The sequence below is a fragment of the Protomyctophum bolini genome (assembly GCF_963924005.1).
Source record: "Protomyctophum bolini genome assembly, chromosome: 19".
In the NCBI taxonomy this organism is placed as follows: domain Eukaryota; kingdom Metazoa; phylum Chordata; class Actinopteri; order Myctophiformes; family Myctophidae; genus Protomyctophum; species Protomyctophum bolini.
In genome coordinates, this window is record NC_137880.1 from 5815139 (window position 1) to 5842435 (window position 27297).

General features: G+C 45.7%; 1 protein-coding gene across 1 annotated transcript; it reads left to right on the forward strand.

Annotated features, from left to right (window-relative positions):
- Nucleotides 1-27017, forward strand: LOC308334740 (uncharacterized protein). The gene is made up of 4 exons (XM_080791545.1): nucleotides 1-527; nucleotides 15184-15355; nucleotides 24567-24695; nucleotides 25115-27017. Exons 1-4 carry the CDS (start codon nucleotides 461-463, stop codon nucleotides 25224-25226), a joined length of 480 nt encoding a protein of 159 aa, XP_080647671.1. The 5' UTR covers nucleotides 1-460; the 3' UTR covers nucleotides 25227-27017.
- Nucleotides 27018-27297: the final 280 nt, after the last annotated feature.

The following is a 27297-nucleotide window of genomic DNA, read 5'->3' on the forward strand; positions in this document are numbered from 1 at the left end:
TAGTTCTTAACGGTAAACACCTGGAAGGCAATTGTTTTTGTTGTCTTCACTTAATTGATCCTTGGGAGGCGAGGAGGACGCCCGACTTGTTGGGAACAACCTTTTCGGCTGGAACCTTTTTATTTATTTTTGAAATTTTGCTCCAGGGCGCATCGCCCATTCAAGAGGGGACATTTTTCGGAGAAGACACCTTCAAAAGTGTATTTCCCAGGAACTTTTTGTTTTGTTTTGTTTTGTTGTTTTAGATTAAATGGGCTTTTTTTTCCTCGAGAATCACAACTTGTAACACTTTGGTTTCTTTGTCGCCTCTGACCCAACTCTTTGTCCGTTGACTCACCTGTTTTCATGACTTAAAAGAGAGGGCGAGATTGTCGGGTCGAGGTTCAACGTGAAGACGGACGTTGTGCTGCTGCACAGTTTATACAGTTTGGAACTCTTTGAGGTGGAAGCTGGCAGGATAATGGAGCTCACCTACGCCTGGCTCCTCCTCACCGCCGCACTGCTGTTATTAATACAACAACACCACGGTAAGGAGAGCTTTTCTGTTATTAATACAACAGCACCCACGGTAAGGAGAGCTTTCTGTTATTAATACAACAACACCACGGTAAGGAGAGCTTTTCTGTTATTAATACAACAGCAACCACGGTATAAGGAGAGCTTTTCTGTTATTAATACAACAGCACCACGGTATAAGGAAAACTCTGGAATGAACTCCCTAAACATCTCAGAGTTGCTCCCTCTCTCTCCTCTCTTTCAAAACCTCACTCAAAACCCACCTCTTCAGGTTTTAGCTTACCCCCGGCTGAGGGCTGGTTAGGATGGATGTCGTCCCCCGTCCCCCGTCCCCCCCCCCCTCCCTCGTTTATCCTCTTATCTTTTTAACCCTGTACTGTTGTTGTATCTGTTATGTTTTGCTTTGGGGTTTTTTTCTTAATACAGTCTGTTCCTAGTGTTCCTATGTAAAGCGCTTTGGGTATTTAGAAAAGCGCTATATAAATTTAAGCTATTATTATTAATTATTATTATTATTATTATTATTAAGAAGAATAGCGTTATGTCTGGGTATGATGTTATTTATACACAAAGAAGGGAAGGAAGAAATGTATAGCTATATACCAATGTTGAACGGAGCATTTGGTCAATACCAGCTATACGCTGCTGTTGTCAGGTTTTACTTTGAAAGGTCAAGTTATGGTTTATTTGTGTCGAGCAGGTTGCAGCAACAATTAAGGCAATTCAATGCAGCTGTGCATAAAACAGTAAGCAGCACAGCCGGTATGAGGTATATGGCTACGTGTATATTATAACCACTTAGCCTTATATACTCTTAATCCATTCAGAACAGTCAGGAACCCCTTTTGGTGTTTTATAATACTTTAGCTATTTTTGAAAATTCGCGGAAATGTGCCTCAAATCTTTGATCAGAGTTTCAGTTTTTCACTCGAATCTTTGCTTCTGTTAGGGGTCCCTGTAACAACATATTTCCAGATGGGGGTCGGCGGCCAATTACATATACTTTTTTGGGGTCCTTGACATGATTGAGAACCGCACTGATATAGAGAAACATGAGGTTTTTTCAGAAGAAAATACATTTTAAAAATACATTCTTTAAATGTCGACGGCCTAAATGGGTTAATCATAATGACGGGAAGGCATCACACAGCTGACATTTTGTAAACTTTTTAGATTTTTTTTTAAATGTGTATATAATATAGCCTAATATTAATATAAAATATAGTCTTTGTATTTGTATTTGTAATATTAGTATTTGTACCAGGTAGTCCTGGTACGTTCAAAACGCTGGCCACATAACAGGCAATTCACTCTCACTATTTTATATTTAATATTTAATATTAACCAGTGGTGGAAAAAGTACTCAATTGTTGTATACTTAAGTAAAAGTACCAATACTGCAATTTAGAACAACTTCGTTACAAGTAAAAGTATACGGAATCAAAAATGTACTTGAGTAAAAGTACAAAAGTATTGGCATCAAAATGTACTTAAAGTACTAAAAGTAAAAGTATTCATATTGCAGGAATGTGACAGTTAAAACTGTGTACAAAAAACAACAACAACAACTGTAATGGTTAAAGGACCACTTCACCACTTTTCAACCTATCTTCATTATAATAGGTCCTCGCTAATAATCATGGAAAAAATGGCACGATTTTTTTCTACTCAGTCCCTTTGTCTCATATAGGACGGCTGTGGGCAGTTTAGAAACCGTCTTCCATCATTAGGCAGATGTTTTTTTTTTAAACAAGATTTTATTACAAAAATATTTTGATTTTTATTATCGTGAGATACCCCAGAATCAAAGATTTGAGTTTAAACGTTCGCTGTGAAATCATATATATTCAAAGATTTGCGTCACATTTTCACGACAAAAATAAATAAATAGCAGACCTACAAGCTCGTGAGCTTATGTAGATCTGCTATTTTCCAATAGCTAAAGTATAATGCTTTAAAACACCAAAAGGGGTTCCCTGCACCCAGAATGGGGAAAATTCACTCAATGTCTGTCTGAATGAATGTCTGAAACACGTCGTATAGCTCCTCTCCTTTCAACACAGGCATTGACCATATAATACTGCGGAGGTCTAGCCTCGATACCCGCAGGCTTTCATTTCGTCTGCGCGAAAAATGAAAGCCATGGAGGAACGCATTGGCTGCCTTGGTCTATAGAAGTGGGAGTCAACGCTTCCGGGTGGGTGTCGCTCCAAATTATGTGACGTATAGCGCTTCACTATAGGTGGGAGAGGAGTGGCCAGGGCTGACGGACAGATCGGTGAGATCCAATCAGTGGCGTGCGCACATCTCAGCCGCGACCCACCCCTATATAGACCAGAAACTTAACACGTTAGCTCAGGCTATAGCGGAGGTCTTACCGAAAGCCCCTTTTTTTACCACTTTAACAAATTATTGATTAATAATTAATGTATTAGTGCATTAAATGTCGCATCGACTTACATGGGATAATCAAGTATTTCCCCCCCTCAGAAACCGTCGGAGCTATATACAGTCACAACACTTGGAGGGGAGGGAGGTTCATAATGATTATTAAAAATTAATGTAATGAATAAGTACAATAAGTAGACCATAGTCGGCCTCACGGTGGCGCTTTATAACGTCCCACTTTACATTTCGCCTTATGACTCCTGAACTGTAGGGTCGTAAAATAAAACAAAACCCTGGATGCCTATTGGGTCATGACGACCTTGGGGTCATGACGCATCTCCCCATATAGGCCACGCCCAACTGCGTCAGGATAGATCTTCCGCCATTTTGGCTATTCCCTCAAAACACACTTTTTGCTCTTCCACCTATACAGCTTATATATGTGGAAATCTCACCAAAAAAAACGGTACACACATGATCTCTGGACCTATATCTCCGATTAAAACACCGCATGGGCATAATTTGCATAGTCTGTTTCGTTCGGCTGTAATCGGCGTCCAAAGTTATATAGTGGGAGGGGCCTGTTTTACAAATAACGACACAAATCATCGACGGAATGTCCCAAACCACACCCCACATTTCATTCACATGTCGAGGGCTGTCGGGCGGCTGTGGCTCAGGAGGTATATAGAGCAGGTCGTCCAATGATCCCTGGGTCGGCGGTTCGAATCCCGGCTCCTCCTCCTCCTGTCCACATGGCAAAGTGTCCTCGGGCAAAGACACTGAACCCTACGTTGCCTCCAATGAGTCGGTCGGTGTGACCTCGCCACACCGTAGGTGTGTGAACGTGGGAAGCGAGGACGCTGGCGTCGACTGTTCGCCCGCTTCACCTCCCAATGTATGAACGAATGAACCGCTTTGAGCACTTGGAAAAGCGCTGTGAAAATGCAATTCATTAGGGTGGTTTAATCAACGGAGAGCCTACAGCAATTCCATGTTCATCCCATAGGGGGTGCAGCACATGCGGAATTTTAAATCGTTTTATTAAAAACATGCTTTTTGGGGGGATAAATCCTCAGGACAACCCCGCAAAAAAAGCACAACGTTCCTCCGCCCACTTTGTGTGTGTGTGTGTGTGTGTGTGTGTGTGTGTGTGTGTGTGTGTGTGTGTGTGTGTGTGTGTGTGTGTGTGTGTGTGTCGGTAACTGTACCGTCTATCTGGTTCAACTCGTCTCAGTTTTGGAAGCGTTCTATATACCCATCGGCTGGCTATACCAAAAACGAAAGAAAGAAAAAAATCATTAAAACGTTGACATATTATTGCTTATATAGCAGCTTTAAAGGACAACTTTAGTTTTTTTTTTGCAACCAAGGTTTGAATGTTTTAGGTTGTTATTACAGAAAGTAAAAGACGAGTGTTAATTTGCCTCTCTCTCTCTCTCTCTCTCTCTCTCTCTCTCTCTCTCTCTCTCTCTCTCTCTCTCTCTCTCTCTCTCTCTCTCTCTCTCCCTCTGTCTCCTTGGCCGCGCAACATCTCACATCTGCGGCTTATTAGCCCATTCTGAACGGGAAGCCATGTGGTGTTAGCATCATGTCGTGCTTTAGCTATTGAAAAATAGCAGACCTACAAGCTCATAGCGCGCCACCGAGTGGCGCGCCACGAGCTTGTAGGTCTGCTATTTTCGAAAAATCGAAGAGCGACTGACATAGAAGACATTTTTTTTTAATCTGATCTCAGGTCAGAATGGAAAACTGTCAGGAGGTAGAAGACATTTTTAGAATCTGATCTCAGGTCAGAATGGGTTAGTGTTCATGGCTATAGAGAACAGCATAGTTTGTCTAAATCACAGGGACGCCGACACAACACTTTGTCTCTTCACGAGCACTTAGTGGACTAAATAAAAGCCAACACGAGCACTTAGTGGACTAAATAAAAGCCAACAGTCTGTGTTAGCATGCTATATGGACTATAGGCCGCTGGCGCTGGCACTGCGAGATCAAACCTGAAGATCTTAACCCATTCTGACCTGAGATCAGATTCATACGAGGTTTCCGCTGGACACACACTGGTCTGATTATAACCCATTCTGACCCGAGATCAGATTCAAAAAATATGTCAGTCGTTCTTCGATTTTTCAAAAATAGCAGACCTACAAGCTCGTAGCGCGCCACTCGGTGGCGCGCTATGAGCTTGTAGATCTGCTATTTTTCAATAGCTAAAGCATAACATGATGCTAATACCAAAATGGGTTCCCGTTCAGAATGGGTTTAAATAATTTACCTCACCCTTTTTGATCATTTTCCCGAACAACCCTTTTTCTATGGTAAATACTAGTGAATATATATATATATATATATATATATATATATATATATATATATATATATATATATAATATATTTTAGTTATGACTCCATGTTCATGACCAAGGACTACAAAGTGACACCACCAACGACTGACATAGAAACATAGCTTTTTCAGAAAACTGTCAGGATGTATAGAAGGCATTTTTTATAGAATCTGATCTCAGGTCAGAATGGGCTATAGGTCACGGATCAGCGACCTGAATCCCCTCACCACCCCCCCCCACCCCCCCCCCCCTCTTTAAATACTTCTCAGGCCCTGTGGGGGGTGGCGGGGGGGGGGGCTCTACGCAGAAGACGTTCTCATAACAGCGCCACACACAAATTAAACTTTTCCTTGGCAGACTCCGAGCATCCATCCATCCATCCATCCTCCGTGGTGTTGCCTGCCCTGAACACAGGGCCTCCTCTGTGTTCAGGGGGGGGGTCTTTGTTTCATCTGCTCGCTATCGCCAGACGATGGACCCATTCATGTCTGACAGACAGGGGGCAGCGAGCGGCATATACCTGTACACAGATTACCCACGCATGCATGCACACACACACACACACGCATGCACGCACACGCACGCACTCACACACACACACACACACGCACACACACACACACACACACACACACACACACACACACACACACACACACACACACACACACACACACACACACGCACGCCCAGCTGCATACCAGAACAGGGTTCATATCGCATGCCGCCACTTGGGCGGTCTGCAGAGAGAACAACTGCAGGAATGTCTGCCCTCTCTGAGTATATATAATTGGAAGGTCCTTAATATTACATAAACAACTGTATAAACACAACAATAGCACCCTTAAACTCCAGCCTCATGGCTCCAGCTCCTGAATCGCTATTACAAATACAGATAAAAACGTGTTCTGTCTGCAGGCGAGTCTATATGGCCGTGCTATATAATAAGGCCTATTCATAGTCCAGTGAGAAGAGGTCTGACGGACCACCGAAAACTACAACATGACGTCACTGATGGTGGTCACCGCTCACACAACACATATTTCTGTTTTTACTAAAACTACAACATGAGGTCACTGAGCCGCGGTGGTCACCGCTCACACAACACATATTTCTGTTTTTACTAAAACTACAACATGAGGTCACTGAGCCGCGGTGGTCACAGCTCACACAACACATATTTCTGTTTTTACTAAAACTACAACATGAGGTCACTGAGCCGCGGTGGTCACCACTCACACAACACATATTTCTGTTTTTACTAAAACTACAACATGAGGTCACTGAGCCGCGGTGCTCACCGCTCACACAACACATATTTCTGTTTTTACTAAAACTACAACATGAGGTCACTGAGCCGCGGTGGTCACCGCAGCACACAACACACATCTCTCTGTTATTACTAAAAACTACAACATGAGGTCACTGAGCCGCGGTGCTCACCGCAGCACACAACACACATCTCTCTGTTTTTACTAAAACTACAACATGACGTCACTGAGCCGCGGTGGTCACCGCTGCACACAACACACATCTCTCTGTTTTTACTAAAAACTACAACATGAGGTCACTGAGCCGCGGTGGTCACCGCTCACACAACACATATTTCTGTTTTTACTAAAACTACAACATGAGGTCACTGAGCCGCGGTGGTCACCGCTCACACAACACATATTTCTGTTTTTACTAAAACTACAACATGAGGTCACTGAGCCGCGGTGGTCACCGCTGCACACAACACACATCTCTCTGTTTTTACTAAAACTACAACATGACGTCACACACAACACATATTTCTGTTTTTACTAAAACTACAACATGAGGTCACTGAGCCGCAATGAGTTAGTTACTGTACGTACTCATGGCGTCTAGCAGACGCTCTTAATCCAGAGCGATTTACAGTAAGCAAGAACAAATATATAAAAATCTAAGTTACAAGGGGCACGGTGGCACAGTTGGTATATAGTGCTGTCGCCTCACAGCTAGAAGGTCCTGGGTTCGATTCCCGCTCGGGACGCTGTGGGCGCTGGCGGCGTGTTTCCTCCTCCGCGTCATCAGTGCCCAATGCCATACCCGAAGGCGGGGGTTGGCGAAAGGGCCTTTCTGTGTGGAGTTTTCATGTTCTCCCCGTGGCCCCTATAGGGTAGGTACCCTCGCAAAAAAAACATGCAGTAATCCTGGTCTCTAAACTGCCTCCCACTGGCCAGCCGGGGCGCCTGATGGAGAGGAAAGGAACTGGTTGGAATAACGTGTTCCTTCCACGCGCTACATCCAACTAGGGAAACTCCCCCCTGTCAGGTGTAAAAGGAGCAACTTGGACACTCAAGCATGAAGGAAGCATGAGTTCAAGTCCGTTGCTCTCCCCTTGTCCCCCATATATGGGGACTAGGTTGGCGGAGGGTGTGTAGAGCCCAGGATCACATTAGATGATTGACACAGGGGTGAAAAATGTGGTTACAAAATCGTGGGATAAAAATGTACAAAGAAATATATACCTGTATATATAAGTTACTACGGATATATATATATATATATATATATATATATATATAAGTTACTAAGCGATTCGGACTAAAATGGAGTCTGAAGAGGTGGGTTTTCACTAGACTATACGGCGGAAGATGGAAGATAGAAACTGCTATTTTTTTTACATTAACCACTTGAACCATACTATTCTGAGGGCAACCCTGCTATGAAATCTAAAAATCTGCAACGCAATAATATATATTGTGGAGTCTGTCAGGTCTCACCTCAGGGGGAGGGGCGAGTTACCATGACAACCAGGCACGCCCATGGCCGGGTCATAGACTCAGTGTATTATCCCAGAGCAATTCTAAATCAGCTGCGCCTCATTCCGGCCGCCGCCCTGGTTAGCAATTAAGGACAGCCGCAGCCTGTCAGCCGCGCCCTTTATAAACAGCCTGCGCACCTAGCAGTATCAGATCCCTGCTACACACAGACGCTCGCGCAGCATATGCCGTCCACTCGGCGTTGGATGGTAAGTCCACACTCCTCTCACTTATGGACTCTCACGTATGGACTATGTTTATTGTTTGATTGTTTGTATCACCACTCAATTGCTCTCTTATATTCTCACATCACCAGGCTTGTAGGAGTGGGGCTGGAAGCACACGCAGGAGCGTGTGCCCCCCATAGACAAGTATACACGGAGAGCCGCATGCATACTGGAGACCCACCTGGCTCGTATCGGGGACGAGTGCGGAAGACGGGACCCCCGTATGGAAACGGCAGCCCCACAGCTCCATAAGGTCGCAGTAAGACAAACCGTTCACTATCTATCACCCGTGTTATTAAGAAGAGGCACTCATAGTGGCAAATGAGCAGCTAAGGATAATAACGAAGATTGTGAATGAAGGAAGTCACCCTGTCGATGCTAAATGAAGACTGTGAATGAAGAGTGTCACCGTGGTGTTGTACACTGAAGATTGTTGAATGAAGATAACCCCGTAGAGACTAATGGAAGCTAGCAGGCTCTAGATAAAGTGTCACGTACACCCTGTGAAAGAAGACAGGCCCGTGTTATGTTTATTTCACCCTTGAAGAGACTTTAAGTTGGCTTGCGCCGCCAGGCCCGGTGAAAGAAGACCGTTAGAAACTAGAGCGCTTACTTTGTGTTAACCCCCTGACTGCCGTTGTCGTACCGACACGGCCACCCAGTAGATAGAGAGAAATAAGAATATAAATGCTTGTGTATCTTCCTGTTGGCCGAGCCTAAGGGGCCCTCCGTACCATCCCCGCCCGGTACCATACCAAGTACTTTTACTCTAATTACTCACCACCCCGTATCCGAGTACTTCTACTCTAAAGTACTCTTCTGTGCCTTGTGGATAGAGAAAGATACGCACCCCCTTACCTACCTCCGGGGGAGCCTCCTGGCCTCCTCTGGAACCTGGAAAAGAAGAAGAGAAAGAGTTATACAAAGGTCCAGTTGGTAGACTGCCTAGACCGGGTGTCTCAGGCCCCAACTTTGTACTTACCTTGTGCTCTGACCGTATGCTAACATCCCCTCTCATCCTCTGCAGTGACGACTCCCGCCTCGGAGCCGGGACCTCATGCAAAGAATATTACTGTCTGAGTTCTGTTTGTGAAAACTGACTTTGTTTGAACCTGTTGGAGAAATAAAGCAAGGGGCGCCATCGTGTGTCTAACCCCTGAAACTGCACTCTGAGTTGTATTTCCCACCCGACCTCCCACATATGGTGGAGAATGTGGGTATTCATCTGATCTCAACCACCGCCTAAACATGGCCAGCCCCGAATTGGCCGCCCTTCTCCGAAGTCAGACTGAACTACAGAACGCTGTGCGTGAAGTTGTCCGCAGGCTAGACCGACACGGTGATGTCCCTAGGACCCCCAACGCCGTCCTCTCCAAGCAGACCCCCGAGGATGACATCGAGGCGTACCTCGAACTCTTCGAACGCACCGCCGACCGCGAGCAGTGGCCCGCCGCCGACTGGGCCGGCATACTGGCGCCCTACCTCTCGGGAGAGGCTCAACGCGCATGTCGGGACCTTCCCGCCAGAGACGCTCGAGACTACGAGACGCTGAAGGCCGCCATCTTGTCCACCCTCGGCTACAGCCTGCCCGCCCGGGCCCAGCGGTACCACATGTGGGCCTATCAGCAGGCCCAGCCCCCTCGCGCTCAGGTCGCCGACCTCTACCGCCTGACGCAGAGCTGGCTGACCACGGGCGGAGAGACCCCGTGGATTGAGAGATTAGTCATAGACCGGTGTGTCCGTGCCCTGCCATCCGACGCCAAGAAATATGTTGCCCGAGTCAGCCCCACATCCGTGGACGCCCTGATCGCCCTCCTGGAGAACCACCACGTCTGCTCGGATATGCTCCGCCAGACCAAGAGCGACGCCGTCCCCAAGACAGACGACCGCCGAGACCGACGCCGACCAGCCCCGTCGACCCCGCCGGCCCCGGTCCGGCCCCGTGCCTCCGGCCCCCCCGACCGCAGCCCGCGGATCCGCAGGTGCTACGTCTGTAATCGGGAGGACCACCTGTCCTGGGCCTGCCCAGAGCGGCCCCCCGGCCCCGATGTCTCCATGCCCTCCGCGGACAGCATGAGAGGGCCCCGCCCCTGCCTCCACACCGGAAGTGAGAGCCGACGACAGACCACCCTCCCCGCCCGGGTTGATGGGACCGACACCCATGCCTTGCTGGACTCAGGCAGCGTGGTGACGCTGGTCCGGGGTGACCTCGCCTCCGCCACCAATGGACCCACCATCCCGGTCACGTGTGTCCACGGAGATGTCCGGCGGTACCCCGTCGCCCACGTGACCGTACAGACCCCCCGTGGCTCCGCGTTGGTCGCCGCCGGAGTGGTCCCCGAACTCCCCGTCCCCCTCTTGATCGGAACGGACTGTCCGCTGTTCGAGAAATACTGGAACCCGGGACGACGAGGGCCCCCCAGGACGCGGCGCCGCCGACGCCGCCGAAGTAGCGTACCCCTCGTCGCCTGCCCCGCCCTCCGCGAAGACGGGACCTCGTCCACCAGCAGCGGCCGAGGAAGTCCCCAGCCAGAACCCGGGCCGGAAGAAGCGGAGGCCTCCGACGCAGACGACACGCCGGCCCTCGGTGAAGACCCCTTCCTAGAGTTCCCCAGAATAGACGCGCCGCCCCCCCGGCGGCAAGGATCGTTCGCCACCGCTCAGTGGGCCGACCCCAACCTGGCTGGCGCCAGGCGGAACGTCGTGGCCGTCGACGGGAAGCTGAACCCGGGGGTGAGTGAGAAACCTTTCCCACACTTCTTCGTCCAACACGACTTGCTGTACCGCGCTTGCAAGGACCCCGCTGGGGAGGTCGTCGAACAATTACTCGTCCCCAAACCGTATGTGTCCCGAGTAATGTATCTCGCCCACTCCCACCAGTTAGGGGCCCACCTGGCCGTACAAAAGACTTACGACCGGGTCGCCGCCCGCTTCTATTGGCCAGGCGTTAAGAAGGCCATTGAGGAGTTTTGCCGCTCCTGTGCCGAGTGTCAGCTAACCGCCCCCCGCGGCGTGCCCCATAGCCCCCTAATTCCAATGCCAATTATCGATGTACCGTTCTCCCGTATCGCCATGGATATTGTCGGACCCCTCCCTAAGTCCGCCCGGGGCCACCGGTACATCCTAGTCATCATGGATTATGCGACGCGCTATCCGGAGGCCATCCCCCTCCGCACCGCCAACGCCCGGGCCATCGCCCACGAGCTGCTGATGCTATTCAGCCACGTCGGCATAGCGGACGAAATCCTGACCGACCAGGGCACGTGCTTCATGTCCAGAGTCCTAGCATCCCTGTATAAATGGCTGAAGGTCAAGCGTATACGGACCTCCGCCTACCACCCTGAGACGGATGGTTTGGTCGAACGGTTCAACCAAACGCTAAAGAAAATGTTAAAACGCGTCACGGAAGAGGACGCCAAAGACTGGGACCGCCTCATCCCGTTTGTACTCTTCGCCATTCGCGAAGTACCCCAAGCGTCAACCGGGTTTTCGCCCTTTGAGCTCCTGTACGGGAGGAAACCGCGTGGCCTCCTCGACCTGGCTAAAGAAGCCTGGGAGAGCCAGCCGTCCCCCCTCCGCAGCGTCATCGAACACGTCGACGCGCTCCAGGAGCATCTGGCCCATCGTAAGAGAGCACATGGCCGCAGCCCAGACGGCCCAGGCGCGCACCTACAATAAGGGTGCCAAGATCCGAGAGTTCGCCCCCGGCGATAAAGTGCTGGTGTTGGTCCCCACCAGCGAATGTAAGTTCCTGGCCCGATGGAAGGGCCCATATGAAGTCGTAGAGAGGAAAGGAGACGTGAACTACCGGGTGAGTCAGCCAGGTAGAAGACGCGGACACCAGATCTACCACGTGAACATACTGAAACGGTGGCATACGCCGGAGGAAGTGCCCCTACCCGCTTTAGTAACCTTTGTCTCCCCGCAGGCCCCGGCCGTGGCCCTTGGTGAGGATCTGACGCCCCAGCAGACACAGGACTTGCGGGAGCTACTCGATCGGAACCGCGACGTATTCTCAGAGTTACCGGGCCACACCTCCGTGCTAAAGCATGACATCGACACCCCTAACGGCCAGGTAGTGAGACTACGGCCGTACCGGATCCCGGAGGCACGAAGGAAGGCAATCAGAGAAGAGGTCCAGAAGATGCTCGAGCTGGGGGTCATCGAGGAGTCCCACAGTGCCTGGTCGAGCCCGATCGTGATTGTCCCCAAACCCGACGGCACACTCCGCTTCTGCAATGATTTCCGGAAGTTAAATGAGATCTCCGTGTTCGACGCGTATCCCATGGCCCGCGTCGATGAGCTGATTGACCGGCTGGGGCCCGCCCGGTTCATCAGTACCCTCGACCTGACTAAAGGGTACTGGCAGGTTCCCCTCACGGAGAGAGCCAAGCAGAAGACGGCCTTCATCACTCCCGATGGACTCTTCCAGTACCGAGTGATGCCCTTCGGAGTACACGGGGCCCCCGCCACGTTCCAACGGCTGATGGACCGGATACTGCGACCCCACCAGGCCTTCGCGGCGGCCTACCTGGACGATGTAATCATCCACAGCGCCACCTGGGGACAGCACCTGGAGCGGGTCGACACAGTCCTAGCCACCCTACGGGCGGCCGGCCTGATACAATAGTGGGGGGTCCATGCTCTCTCTCTCTCTCTCTCTCTCTCTCTCTCTCTCTCTCTCTCTCTCTCTCTCTCTCTCTCTCTCTCTCATCAAAATAATTGATAATTACCAGCTGCGTTATTATATCTGCAGAATTGTGGGTGAAATAACTAGTGCGGGGTCGTTGTCGCAACTTGCTGGCTGCAATGCAACGCTATATCCCATTGGCTGAGAGAGCTCGGCTATATAGAGGCAAAAAAGTGTCTGGTTGCCTATAGAGACGAGGCAGCCAATCAGAAAGATAGGTGACTATACGGCAGCCAATGAAATGATAAGTGACCATACGGCAGCCAATGAAATGATAAGTTTGCCACTATACCACCACCACCAACCACGATAGAAAGTAGACCAGCCTGCTTCGCGGCTGGTAAAAAAAAAAAGAAAAACCCATAGAAAACCCCTGTTGTAAGGATCAAATCTTCTGGTTATATCCGACTATGCGATCTGACGTTGCCCTGCAGTGTTGTTTGAGCAAAAGCAGACCTATACAAGCTCATAGCGCGCCACACCGAGTGGCTCGCTACGAGCTTGTATAGGTCTGCTATTTTTTTTAAATCGAAGAACGACGACTGACATAGAAACGTATAGCTTTTTCAGAAAAACTGTCAGGATGTGTAGAAGACGTTTTTTATAGAATCTGATCTCAGGTCAGAATGAGTTATATAGTCTCCGCGACTCGACCCATAGGGAGGGATTCCATTGTGGACAGGGAACAGTTCAGCGGGGCTTATGTGGTTCACGTGAGGTAACATGCAGCCGCAAACCTGCGTTCATTAACCCATTCTGACCTGAGATCAGATTCATACGAGGTTTCCACTGGACACACACTGGTCTGATTAACCCATTCTGACCTGAGATCAGATTCTAAAAATGTCAGTCGCTCTTCGATTTTTCAAAAATAGCAGACCTACAAGCTCATAGCGCGCCACTCGGTGGCGCGCTATGAGCTTGTAGATCTGCTATTTTTCAATAGCTAAAGCATAACATGATGCTAACACCAAAATGGGTTCCCGTTCAGAATGGGTTAAAGTTCAGAGAGCCAGCCATCGGAAGCTGCTTCCGCCCACGCAGGCACGCACGCACGCAAAGCACATGATCATGAACATAAACATGTATACGCACACAAATACATCCAAATATTCACATACACATACACAGGCACAAATACTGGCTTTCAAGCAACACAAAACAACAGAAAAACATCATTTCTTGGATGCACACGCACGCACGCACGCACAGAGACACACACAGACGTGCACAAATTTGCCATTTGTACTGTAGCATTCAAAGTCAAGCCACAAGTCGGCTTTCTTCCCATTTAGTTTCGTTAAATTGCTTTTGCATGTGCAATTACACAGTAGATTAAAAGGCACACTGGTAGCAATTAAACCTAATGCACTTTTATGGGAGCCACTATTTGTATACGTTGTATGCCATTGCTTGTTAATGCTTACAGGTGCAGGTAAATGTTTTCCTTTTTCTCAGATTATTCCACTGCTGTATAATTCACTGTAAATCCCTGGAACATGTGACGTGTTTAAAAAACCTAAACACCACTGTGTATTAATGAAATGCCAAATGTGTATTAATGGTCATAGAATACAGTAGAACACGAGTTCACTCAAACACCTCACGAGAACACCTAGTGTTCAAATTCTGAAACACCTACGTATATGACTGACTTTGATTGTAAAAACTAAACACGTTTATGTGTTTAAAAAGTGTCACTGGCGATTAAACATGTTCTTCTGTTTACAATCTAAACACTGTGACACGTTTTTAAAAGTGTTATACAAATACTAATGTGTTTATAACCATAAACACATAATAGTGTGTAACATTTAGGAAAGATTCCAAATCATAACTTGATACATTTTTATAATGCTGTATGGAATGCTAAACATTCTGACTTCTTTCTTTACTTCTTTCCTTCCTTCCTATTTATTTATTTATTTATTTATTTATTTATTTATTTATTTATTTATTTATTTATTTATTTATTTATTTATTTATTTATTTATTTATTTATTTATTCATTCATTCATTCATTCATTCATTCATTCATTCATTTATTTGCTGGACATGCCGAACCAGCCTAAATTCATAGTGGTGTGCTCTTCACTGAGAGTGGAGAGGATGGATGGATGGATGGATGGATGAAAATGTATAACTGCAAAAATCAGTCATCGTCATATATATATATATATACCCTCAATAATACAAATCCTAAATGGTTTCTTTCCCCGCAGCCTACGCCAGCTCCGTGCTGCAGGGCCCCACGGCGGAGGAGGAGAGCTCTCTCGCGCAGCTCGCCCACACGGCCCCCCAGCGGCGCGTGAAGAGGTGTTCCTGTGAGAGCCACAAGGACAAGGAGTGTGTCTACTTCTGTCACATCGGCATCGTCTGGGTCAACACGCCAGAGTGAGTCTCTCACTGTTCTAAATCTAATCTAATGTGTTCCACCGTATAATTGCTGTGCAGTGTGGACGGTTAAAGGTATATTCAGTGATTTCACTCAAAAAACCTTAGGTTTCGTTTTTGCCTTGGGACCCAAAGCCTTTCATCCAATCAGGATAGAGAGCCAAAAACGAAACCTACGGTTTTTTTGACCCCCAGGGGTGGTTAACTGGGGACAGGGAGGAACTCCTTATATGGCCAGCACACTCTATAGTAGAGAGGAGTATCACAACAAAACAAAGAAAAACGTATTTGAATGAAGTGAAATCACTGAATATACCTTTAAGTCCGACGTCATTTTGTAGTGCTATATACTTTACTTCCGGGTCCAAGGGGCACCAGCTCCCCGTCCGCATCTCATTGTAAATAGAATAATCCAAAAGCGTGAATCTTTTTTACAATGGCGAGTGCCCCCCCCCCCCCCCCCTGAAGCACGAACGACGCTTATAGTGCTGACAATTCATAATTATGGTATATATAAGGAGTGGACCATCTTTATAATGTGGTCTTGGGAAATGGAGAGGCAGGAATGAATAACCAGCTGGCATGCATGCAGTGTACGATAAATAAACAATAAAAATACACAGCACGCTCTCTCTTCCTGCACTGTTTCAACGGGGAGGAGTGCAGTTTGGCAAACGTTTTTCAGCAGCATTTGGTTGCTGTTAAACTCCCGACCCAAACCCTTTGGAATTCTTTCTCTTCCGAAACCACCTGCGGTATATAACCCATTCTGAACGGGAATGCTTTATAGCTATTGAAAAATAGCAGATCTACAAGCTCGTAGCGCGCCACCGAGTGGCGCGCTACGAGCTTGTATAGGTCTGCTATTTTTGAAAAATCGAAGAACGACTGACATAATTATATAAGACATTTTTTTAGAATCTGATCTCAGGTCAGAATGGAAAACTGTCAGGATGTATAGAAGACATTTTTAGAATCTGATCTCAGGTCAGAATGGAAAACTGTCAGGATGTATAGAAGACATTTTTAGAATCTGATCTCAGGTCAGAATGGAAAACTGTCAGGATGTATAGAAGACATTTTTTTAGAATCTGATCTCAGGTCAGAATGGGATAATATACTGCCCGCGTGGGGATTCATTTCCTCCTCTCTTTCATTCCTTGGAACGCCGCGACACCGTCTGCGAAAAGAGTTTCATTCCAAAAATGAGACGTTTATATATATATATATATATATATATATATATATATATATATATATATATATATATATACCGCCAGTCTATAGAGAAAGAAGACAAAACAATTATTGTTGAACTTTTCATTTAGTTTGAACCCATTTTGACCAGATTCAGAAAATGTCTTCTACCAAAAATGTCTTCTAACTGACAGTTTGTTCTGTCAGTCGTTCTTCGATTTTTCAAAAAGAGCAGACCTACTATATACAAGCTCGTAGCGCGCCACTCGGTTTGTATCGTGTGCATATATACAGTGATACATTGCAATACATGTATTGCTTGCAGAGTATATGCTTGTGCCACTGTGTAGGTCATTTTTGAGTGGTGCAACCACTCCAAGGAACAGCAATGTCCGCTGTGTATGTGTTCACCTACAGTATGTATGTGTTAATGAACACGAGTATGACTGAGTACCAGTAGGGGCGCTGTTTGCCAGAAACAGAGAGAGAGAGATAATATTAGTGCTGCACTGTTGCCTGCTAATGAGAGAGACAGAGAGAGAGAGAGAGAGAGAGAGAGAGAGAGAGAGAGAGAGAGAGAGAGAGAGGAGAGGAGAGGAGGAGTTGCACCACTCAGTTCACACGGGTGTGATCTTTTTGTTAAACTCGATGAAAGTGAGATTCATCATTTTCTTCAGTACATCACTGTGTTATGTCTGTTAAAAACCTTTCAACGCCATACGCAGTGACATCCTCAGTGATCGTCATTATAGTGTCCATTTTACAGAGTCAAGAGTGTGTACGAAATACGGCTCCATTTTGGTTCCAGTTAAAAAAAATTACTTCGCGGGTAAATCGCCTAGAAAGGGGGTTTGCGCCGGTGGGCGGGCGCGTCAATTTTATTTTTATTTTTTATAATCTTCATCTTGGAAACTCCTCAATTGCCCATGGCAATTACATTCATTTCAGTTCAGTGTGCACAGAGCAATGAGCACGGGCGGTTTTTAGATGTGGCGGCACTAATATGAAAGCACACCTTTTCTTAACGAAGGGTAATTTCTTCCATGTTTCCTCTAAATGGGCCCCCTTAGACCTGTTATCCCCTTTTAGCCGGGAACCCCTTTTAGGTGTTAGCATTATTATTTTTTAAATAGCAGATCTACAAGCTCGTAGCGCGCCACCGAGTGGCGCGCTACGAGCGGCGCGCTACGAGCTTGTAGGTCTGCTATTTATTGGTATTTTAATCGAAGAACGACTGACACAGAAACACCGCTTTTTCAGAAAACTGGACAGGATAGAAGACTTTTTCTTTTTAAGAATCTGATCTCAGGTCAGAATGGGTTAAGCAGGTTTTAACGCGGAACCACCAGAGGAAACCACAGTGACTCGGGTCTGAAATCACTGTGACTGCCCTGGAATCTGCCCCACAAACAATGAACCCGATGCCCGCAAACATATCTCTCTCTCTCTGTCTCTTTCAGTCATGTCTCACACATAATATACTTTTTTTTTTTACATAATTATGAGTGTTCTTATGGTGTCTTGCCCTTTGGTGTGCTATAGTCACACAGTTAACCCATTTTAGGCCCCTTTTGGTGTTTTAAACATTGTTATAATTTAGCTATTGAAAAATAGCAGACCTACAAGCTCATATTGGCGCGCTACGAGCTTGTATAGGTCTGCTATTTATTATTTTTTTAAATCGTGTCGCAAATTTGGAAACATAGGTATAGAAACATAGCTATTTCAGAAAACTGTCATGATTTAGAAGACTTTTTTTTTTTTTTTTACGTCAGGCCTAAATGGGTTAAATGGTAGATGGTGCATTTATATATATATAGCGCCTTTTATCTATAGATTGTTGCATTACATTCACCCCGTTCACACACACACACACACACACACACACACACACACACACACACACACACACACACACACACACACACACACACACACACACACACACACACACATTCACACACCGCCAAAGGCGGGCGGAAACCGTGCACGGCACCAACAACCAGCACACTTCAGGAGCAATCAGGTGGTTCAGCGTCTTTGCTCAAGGACACTTCGACACTTTGACGTTTCAGCTACGCTTTCTCACAGCTATAGAAGGTCCTGGGTTCGATTCCCGCTCGGCGGCGTGTTTCCTCCTCCGCGTCATCAGAGGCTGGGTTGGTTGAAAAGGGCCCTTTCTGTGTGGAGTTTGCATGTTCTCCCCGTGTCCCCTAGGGTATAGGTACCCTCACAAAAAACATGCAGTAATCCTGGTACTGCCTCCCCCTGGCCAGCCGGGGCGCCTGATGGAGGGGGAAAGGAACTGGTTGGAATAACGTGTTCCTTCCATGCTCGCTACGTCCAACCAGGGAAACTCCCCCCCCCTCTGTCAGGTGTAAAAGGAGCAACTTGGACACTCAGGCATGAAGGAAGCATGAGTTGAAGTCCGTTGCTCTCCCCTTGTCCCCCATATATGGGGACTAGGTTGGAGGAGGGTGTGTAGAGCCCAGGATCACATTAGATGATTGACACAGGGGTGAAAAAATCGTGGGATAAAAATGATTATATAAAAAAAAAGTATTAGCCCTTGTAGATCTGGTATTTTTCAATAGCTAAAGCATATAGCATAATGCTAACACCAAAAGGGGTTCCGGCCCAAAATGGGCTATATGGGCTACTTTACTTGTGTTTCAAATTTCCAATACTTTTACTCCACTATACATTTTTTTGGAAAAACTTGAGATTTGGATTATTTTTACAAAACATAATACATTAACCACTTCAGCTCCTGACTGTACACATTTTGGTCATTTTGGAAAATTAGCCCGATCTACAAGTTCACCAACGTGTCCCGATGTGACGCATTGTGAGCTTGTAGATCAGCTATTTATTTCCACGGGTTTTCACACATTTGGAAACTTGAAATGGGACATTCTGCGCATGATTAGCACTTTCTATACTTTAGATTATTTCTAGATTTCAGTATTACACTTTGACTTTGTCTTAAGTATACTGCTATTCACCTCTGTCTATATATATATACGCTGCGTATGGTCTGTGTATATATATAGAGAGAAATGATAGAGAAAGATTACAGGAGATAAGAAGGGACAGAAAATAACTCAGTGGTTGAAGAGCCAAAAGCAGCCCCTAAATCACCTTAATTGTTATGTTGTTGGCTCCAAACATAGCGCCTGTGGTAACGGGAGTGTGCAATCTTCTCCTCTTCATCATCGTGAAGTGCTTCTTATACCAGTCGCGGTCGATATACCTATGGCATGACTAACTACACCGACCACATCAGTGGCGTGCACAGATAGACACTATAGGGGGTTGCTAGAGCACCCCCCTGCTTCGATTAAAAAAAAAAAAAGCAGACCTACAAGCTCGTAGCGCGCCACTCTGTGGCGCGCTATGAGCTTGTAGATCTGCTATTTTTCAAAAGCTATGAAGCACCGAAATGGGTTCCCGCCCCAAAATGCGCTGCACAAGGTGCCCTTTTTTTTCCACTTGAGCACCTGCCCCTCTATAAATGTCTGTGCACGCCACTGGACCACATTCTAGAGAGGTGGCCTTTATCTGTTTTTTCAGCACGCGCCAGGGGGAAAAAACTAATATATAGCCTGCTATATATTTTCTATTTGTTTCAAAGGTTTGCAACAGTGAAGTTTTACCAAAGGCAGGCGCGCATCCTATAGTTCAGTATAGTAGATCATTTCGAGATTCAAGCTTCTTGTTGTTGCTATGAGTATATATATATATATAACATGCGTGCGTCCCTTCTTTTTGTTGTTATATAACATAGTATAACATGTATACCACGCGTGCGTGCATGAGGAGATAGCCAACGTGCCTGTAGTGTCACTCGTTCACATCGTGTCGTGTTTTGAGTAGTTTTGGTTTCTAGATAGGCCTATACTGTATGTACAATTACTGTGTGAGGAACAGATTTCTTTTTAGTTACAATAAAGTTAAAATATGGATGGACGGCTAGATAGATATAGACACATTAACACACACACACACACACACACACACACACACACACACACACACACACACACACACACACACATGCACACACACACACACAATTTAGATCATATCGTATAATATCATTAAAAAAAAACACAAAATGAAAACCGTCCATGCAGCCAATTCAAGCTCCGCGGCTGCATGGGCCTCACGGTAGAGGAGATCGGGGCTCGGTCTCTCTCGCGCAGCTCGTCAAAATGGCCCAGTGCAGGGCAGAATAAATAAACTTGTGTATATATATATTGGCCTATATGTGTGCACTGCATGCCTAGAGAGAGAGAAGGGAGGGGGGGGGGGGATTGATGGTGGAAACCTACGTGAGATTTTTTTTTTCTTTTTTGTTTTTTTTACAAAAGTAAAAAAAATAATAAATAAAAGGTTTTAATGAATTAAAAAAGCGGGTTAGAAAGCTGAGAGGTGGGTGCACGGGGGGTCGGTGGTGGTGGTGGCGGAGGTTGACTGAAAGGGGAGGAAGGAGTTCCGGATGAAAGGGCATCGCTTCTACACCGGCCATAAAGCCTGTATGGGGTCCAGATGTGTCACAGTGTGTGATGAAACCATCCACAGAACATACAGTACAGTACAGTACAGTACAGTACAGTACAGTACAGTACAGTACAGTACAGTACAGTACAGTACAGTACAGTACAGTACAGAACCCATTCAAGGTTGCCATGTGTACAAATCCCATCCTCAACTCACCCCGACTGCCCCGGTGTTCGATATAAAAGGTTTCGTTGTGGCATTAAAGGACAACTTTTGTTTTTTTTGTTCAACCAAGGTTCAAGGTTCTAGACATATGTTTATATATGTGTCAGTCATTTTCAAACATTTCCTCATGTCAAAGACCCCCAAAAATATATGTAATTGGCCGCCGATCCCAATATGTATTTCCAGCCTCCAGGGACCCCCCCCCCCCCCCGGAAGCAAAGGTATGAGTTAAAACCGTTCACCGCGTGAAAGGATATATAATTTATTCAAAGATTCCCACATTTTCACATTTTTTTTCAAAAAATAGCAGACCTATACAAGCTCGTTTAGCGAACTTGTAGATCTGCTAATTCTCCAATAGCTAAACTGCCAAAGAATGACATGATGTTTTAAAACACCAAAATGGGTTAACTTGGTTCAGAGCAGACAAAGGTTATATGTACACATGGCACAGTGTACAGTTGGTCCTATAACCTTTTGGGGTGTATATATGGGCACATGCAAAAGACCTATAATCCTTAACCCATTCTGGCCGGGCACCCATTTTGGTGTTAGCATCATGTTATGCTTCAGCTATTGAAAAAATAGCAGATCTACAAGCTCATAGCGCGCCACCGAGTGGCGCGCTACGAGCTTGTAGGTCTGCTATTTTTGAAAAATCGAAGAACGACTGACATTTTTTAGAATCTGATCTCAGGTCAGAATGGGTTCATCAGACCAGTGTGTGTCCTAGTGGAAACCTCGTATGAATCTGATCTCAGGTCAGAATGGGTTAAGCTTGTATATCCCTGTTTTGATGCATGATGTCGTTTCACTAAAACCGCTGGCATCTGCTAGCAGTTCCGCTCGTGGTCTTGTTAAGCTAGCCCAGCATTCAGTGGCATCCCCCCCTTTAACCCATTTTGGGCGGGGAACCCCCTTTATTGGTGTTTCAAGAATGATGTTATACTTTAAAGCTATTGAAAAATAGCAGACCTATATGTATACGAGCTCATAGCGCGGCACCGCGCTTGTGTATAGGTCTGCTATTTCTGCAGCGCACGTTTTAACTCAAATCTTTTGCTTTTCCGGAGGGGGTCCCTGTATATATATAGAACAACATATTTTCAGTTCCAATTCCAATTCCATATAAACTTGGTGGTCCTTGACATAATCACCTATACGACGGACAGGTGCGTGTCGGATAACTGGCACTGAGAAGTAGAGAGTGGTCCTTGACATGAAATATAGTTTGAGACCGACTGACGTGGAAAAACATGGAGGTTTTTCCCAGAGAAACTGTCAGGATGTGTAGTAGAATCGTTCTCAGGGTTGAAATGGGTTAAAACTTCCCCTGCAAGAGGCACGTCGGGGACCGGGGCTCCGCCAGTTGACATCAGAAGCAAGCCGATTCCCATGCAGCGACTACACTACACAGACGTTTTGGGGCTAGTATAAAGGGGAACACTTGTCTGACTGCCTTTAAGGGGGAGACCCCATATAAGTTAACGATTAGGTCGTGGTTATTAGCCATATATATATACCAGCTGGCCTATATACAATTTAGGTATTTAATCCAGAGCCACTTACAGTAAGCTCTGTCTGTACATGACACGAGGTGTAATACATCAAAAGGCACTACTTTTTTTTTTACTTGGGACTCATGGCCTGGGCCGTGGCTTCGGCGGTCCAGGCACCTTGGCTGGTATATATATAGTCCAGTCTGGCGGTGTCTGGCTACACGCGGGGTGTAAGCGGCACACTTGGGCTTCCATGCGCGGCCAAAAGCCGCGAGCGGCATGGCGTCTCTTCCTGGTTTTTTTAGACAGCTGGTGGATGGAAATGAACGTGGGTTCCTGAAAAGCAGGCACGTTTACACACATAGACATCAAAGTGGGCTTCATGCAGCCCCTCACTGCCCTTTTACCCGTCTGTAAAACAACTGCCAGTCTCCAGACCAGGAATGCAGCATTTTACTACATGGTGAGAGAAAGGGACCGTACCTATATGTTCCCTCAGCCCTATGTTCCCTCGGGTCTGCATCAATATGCCGACGGTCCGATCGACAACCTACCTCAAACCCTCACCCTAACCCTAACCTCCCCCGGGGCAGCACACCTAAACCTAACCACCCACCCTCTCCCGACCCCCAGCGCACCTCGGACCAATGCTCCTTCTGAGGGAACATAGGGCTGAGGGAACATAGGTATGACCCCGAGAGGAATGCAAAATGCCCCCTCCTCTCCTTTTCCGTGCCATGCCCGAGTGTTGCTCTTTTCCTGAACTCTCCTGATCTTTGGAACGCAGCTTTTTTGCGTTGAAATAATTTGTTTAGAAATCCATGTCAACGACGCATCTCCAGTAGCCAACGAGTATACGGGCATCTACAAGCTCTCAATGCGTCGCTAGTGCGACGCATTGAGAGCTTGTAGATCGGCAATTTTCCTCCAAAAAGTGTTCCTCTTCCGAAATATCAGCCCCTGCCTCTGTAACAGTCGTCCCTGTCTTGCAGGGTCAGACCGGGACATCCGGTCCATATAGGCTAAACTGTGTGTGAAATTACATCTAATAGGTCTCTAAAGGCCACCAGGCGTATACAGTACACACACAATAACACAACGGTCCACTCAGATCGACAGATAACAAGTTCAAACAAACAAAGTTTGACGACTCACGAGACCTCATGTGTATAGCACTGTGTGACGAACATCCACTCGCTGTGGAGAGCCCATACTTTTAGAGCCATGAGCATTACAAGTAAAAACAAACATGGCTGTCATGTCAGACATGTTATGCACTTTCCCATCCGACATACTGTACGTATAGCTGCATACCAGCGCACATAATATAGTCGCGCAATATCCAACTCACACAGAGGTCGCTGCAGCCGTTGAAACAGACGACAAAAGCTCACGGTAGTTTTAGCACATTTCATTGCATCTAATGGCAAAACAAAATGTTATCGTCCTTTTATTTTCTGCACCACCCTTTCTCTTTTCCGACCCATCCACATTCTTGCTCTGTGAGCCAATTAAGCGCCGCAAAGCAATCACGTTGAAATGGGTGTGTGTGTGCAATGGATTTTTTTTTTTTTTGGGGTGGGCAAACACATTACTTCAGGGGTCCTTGACATGAAAGCGTTTGAGCACCACTGAAAAAAAAAAACATAGGTTTTTCAGAAAAGTGTTATAAGATTTAGATGACATTTGTATAGCGGCTCAGGTCTTATACGACAATTGTAAAAAATAAAAATAAATCATTCTGAGGACTTTGTTGTTGTTGTTGTGCTGTGTGTGTGATCCCCCAGTCAGGTGGTTCCTTACGGAGTGGGTTCTGTCAACATCAGAGTGAGGAGGGAGCTGGACAGATGCCGTTGCTCTAACACACACGATGTGGCCTGTGCACACTTCTGCTCTGCTCTGCAGACGCACACACAGTAAGAGCACGCATGCACACACACACGCACGCACGCACACACACACACACACACACACACACACACACACACAAACTTCAACTTTTTTTCAGTTAGATTTTTGGTTGATCTCTTGATTGAGAATTGGAGGTTTTCATTTTTGAAATATTTGTCCTGTCAAATGACAGGAGTCTATATAAGCCAGCTGGTTTTCTCATTGGCTGACGTATGTATGTATGCCCGGCAAATATGTCCGGGCGGAAGCGAACGACTCAGAACACAGTAGTTCCGCCTTAGAGAATTTTGGTTCCTATACTGTACCTTAACTACTGCGCTGAAACTGACACGGAGGCAGTTTTAGCTGGACCCCCCGCAGATAATAATAATAATAATAATGCAGCTGGTAATTCATTAATTGCTCTTTTCTTTTTCTTATCTAGAGGAGAGAACGGGTCAGTCGAGAGGAAGACGGCCGAACAACGGAAGAAGCACAAGTCTGCGTTCTTCTGGCCGACAAGAAACCGACACTCACTCAACAAACACCAGACCTGAAACGACGGCGGGGGACATAGGAGGGGGACAGGGGAGGAGGAAGGTGGCACCGACTGACGAGGTGGCCATGTTGAATTGTAGTCCTTTTAAACACGTCTCCGGAAACGACAAGAGACAAGAGAGACATGTAGTTTTGATTGGCAGGTTTAAAGTTTGCACAGGCGGTGGTTTGGGCATGACATTAATGAAGCAGTTTCCTCGGTCGGCTCGTTAAAAAAAAAAGGTATTTTATTTGTTTGTATTCATTTCTTTTTTAGAATAGGAGTTCTGACTGAAGACGTTTTGTGAAGTATTTGCCCCGCCCCCGGCATCGTTGCTGCTCTGTTTTTGCTTCAAAGCAGAACTTCAAGAAGACTTTTGTGTCCCCGGGGCAGGATAACGTCGGTTTGCAGCGAAGGTGTGAATCACAGCAGATATAATACTGACAAACTAATTTATGAAACTCAAAACAATGTAAAGTGTATAATGAATGAAAGCCGTGTGGGGCGTGTAAGCTTGGCTGCTTGCACTTTTTAATTAAGTTGTTATTTGGTTTCATGTCAACGACAGCCAGTTATCTATATGCATTATAGGCAACAGACACCAGGAGTGTATAGTCCTATAGGGCTTCTTCAACAAATGGCAAAGACAGCCGATCTACACAATACATAATGCACAATACGTTACGTTGCACCATGTTGTGAGCTGGTAGATTTGCTATTTTCAAACACACATCCCTCCAAATGCAAAGCATTTGGAGGGATGTGTGTCTGTAAAAAGGGATTTGTACAATAATAGTGGCTTACAGTGCTCCTGTTAGCACATTTGGTTGTTGGTTATTTACAAGTGACAAATGTGAGGAGCCAAAACAACTACCAAATAATGTAAAAAATATTCAAATGACGGTTAAAGATGTGGGTCAACAAAATGCTCAACCTCAGCATTTATGTACATTATTGTAAACAGCTGTATATTACTATTATTATTAATATTACAAGTAAGATGACAACAATTAGAATAAATTAAGTTCCTTTTTTTTTAGATTTTCTTTTTGTGTGATACAGCTGTGCCCTCTGGTGGCGGGCGGGTGGTGTTACAGCGTGACAGTTCTGCCTGGGTTACATAGTAATCGCTCACTGAATTCGCAATTGTTATTATTATCATCATTATTATTATTATTTTTAGTCACAGTACCGTCAGGTATACACGCAGTATATGCACTGTGCGTAGGGCAACATGCTGAGAGGGGGCTACAAAAATATGAATATATGAATATGAAAATATGAACTTTTATGGGTCCCTTTATTTTCCCTACGGAGCCCCTGAGTGGCCATGGTATAAGAAAAATAAATGACCTCGTCTGGACGAGATAATAATTATCTTGTCCGGACATAAGATAATATTTTGTTTTGAATTATTATTTGAAAAACAAAAAAAATAAAAAAATAAATCATTTTTTTTTCTCTCAAAGTAATTTCATGAATAAATAAAATAAAAATTGAAGAAATTCCACAAGTTAAATAGTGCAGCTTTGACTTATGATATACAAGTGTACACATTTAACCCAATGGAGAATGTACATTTGATAGTTTTGCCACGTTCAAACTGATAATGATTGATGATTTCACCGTGTAAAGTCAGTGTAGTAATTACTGTAAGTTGACTCTCCCGCAGACAGACAATTTCTTGTTAATTTTGTGCTCGGCGAATAAGCTGCGAAAATTATATATGACCCGTATTGCTATCAAGTCTAAGTGCCATTCTGTTAAAAAATGTGTTGCTTGTTTATGAGTTTATAAGTTAATTATTTTATTGCTGGATATACTTTATTTAATCAAAGAGATTGTTGTTTTGCAATTGCTCAAACATATTAAAATAATTGAAAATGTATACATTGTGTTGTGGATTGATTGTCGTCATTCATAATCTGTATATAGAGCGTTGCAGTCCCGCCCCCTTTCATGACGACGCCAGGCCCAGGAAATGATTCCCAATGCATTTTTCCCATAGACATTTAAAAACGTATTTATTTAAAGACGTTTATGCTGCGGACAAAGCCAACTGGAGTTGTGACAACTCATGACAAAACAAA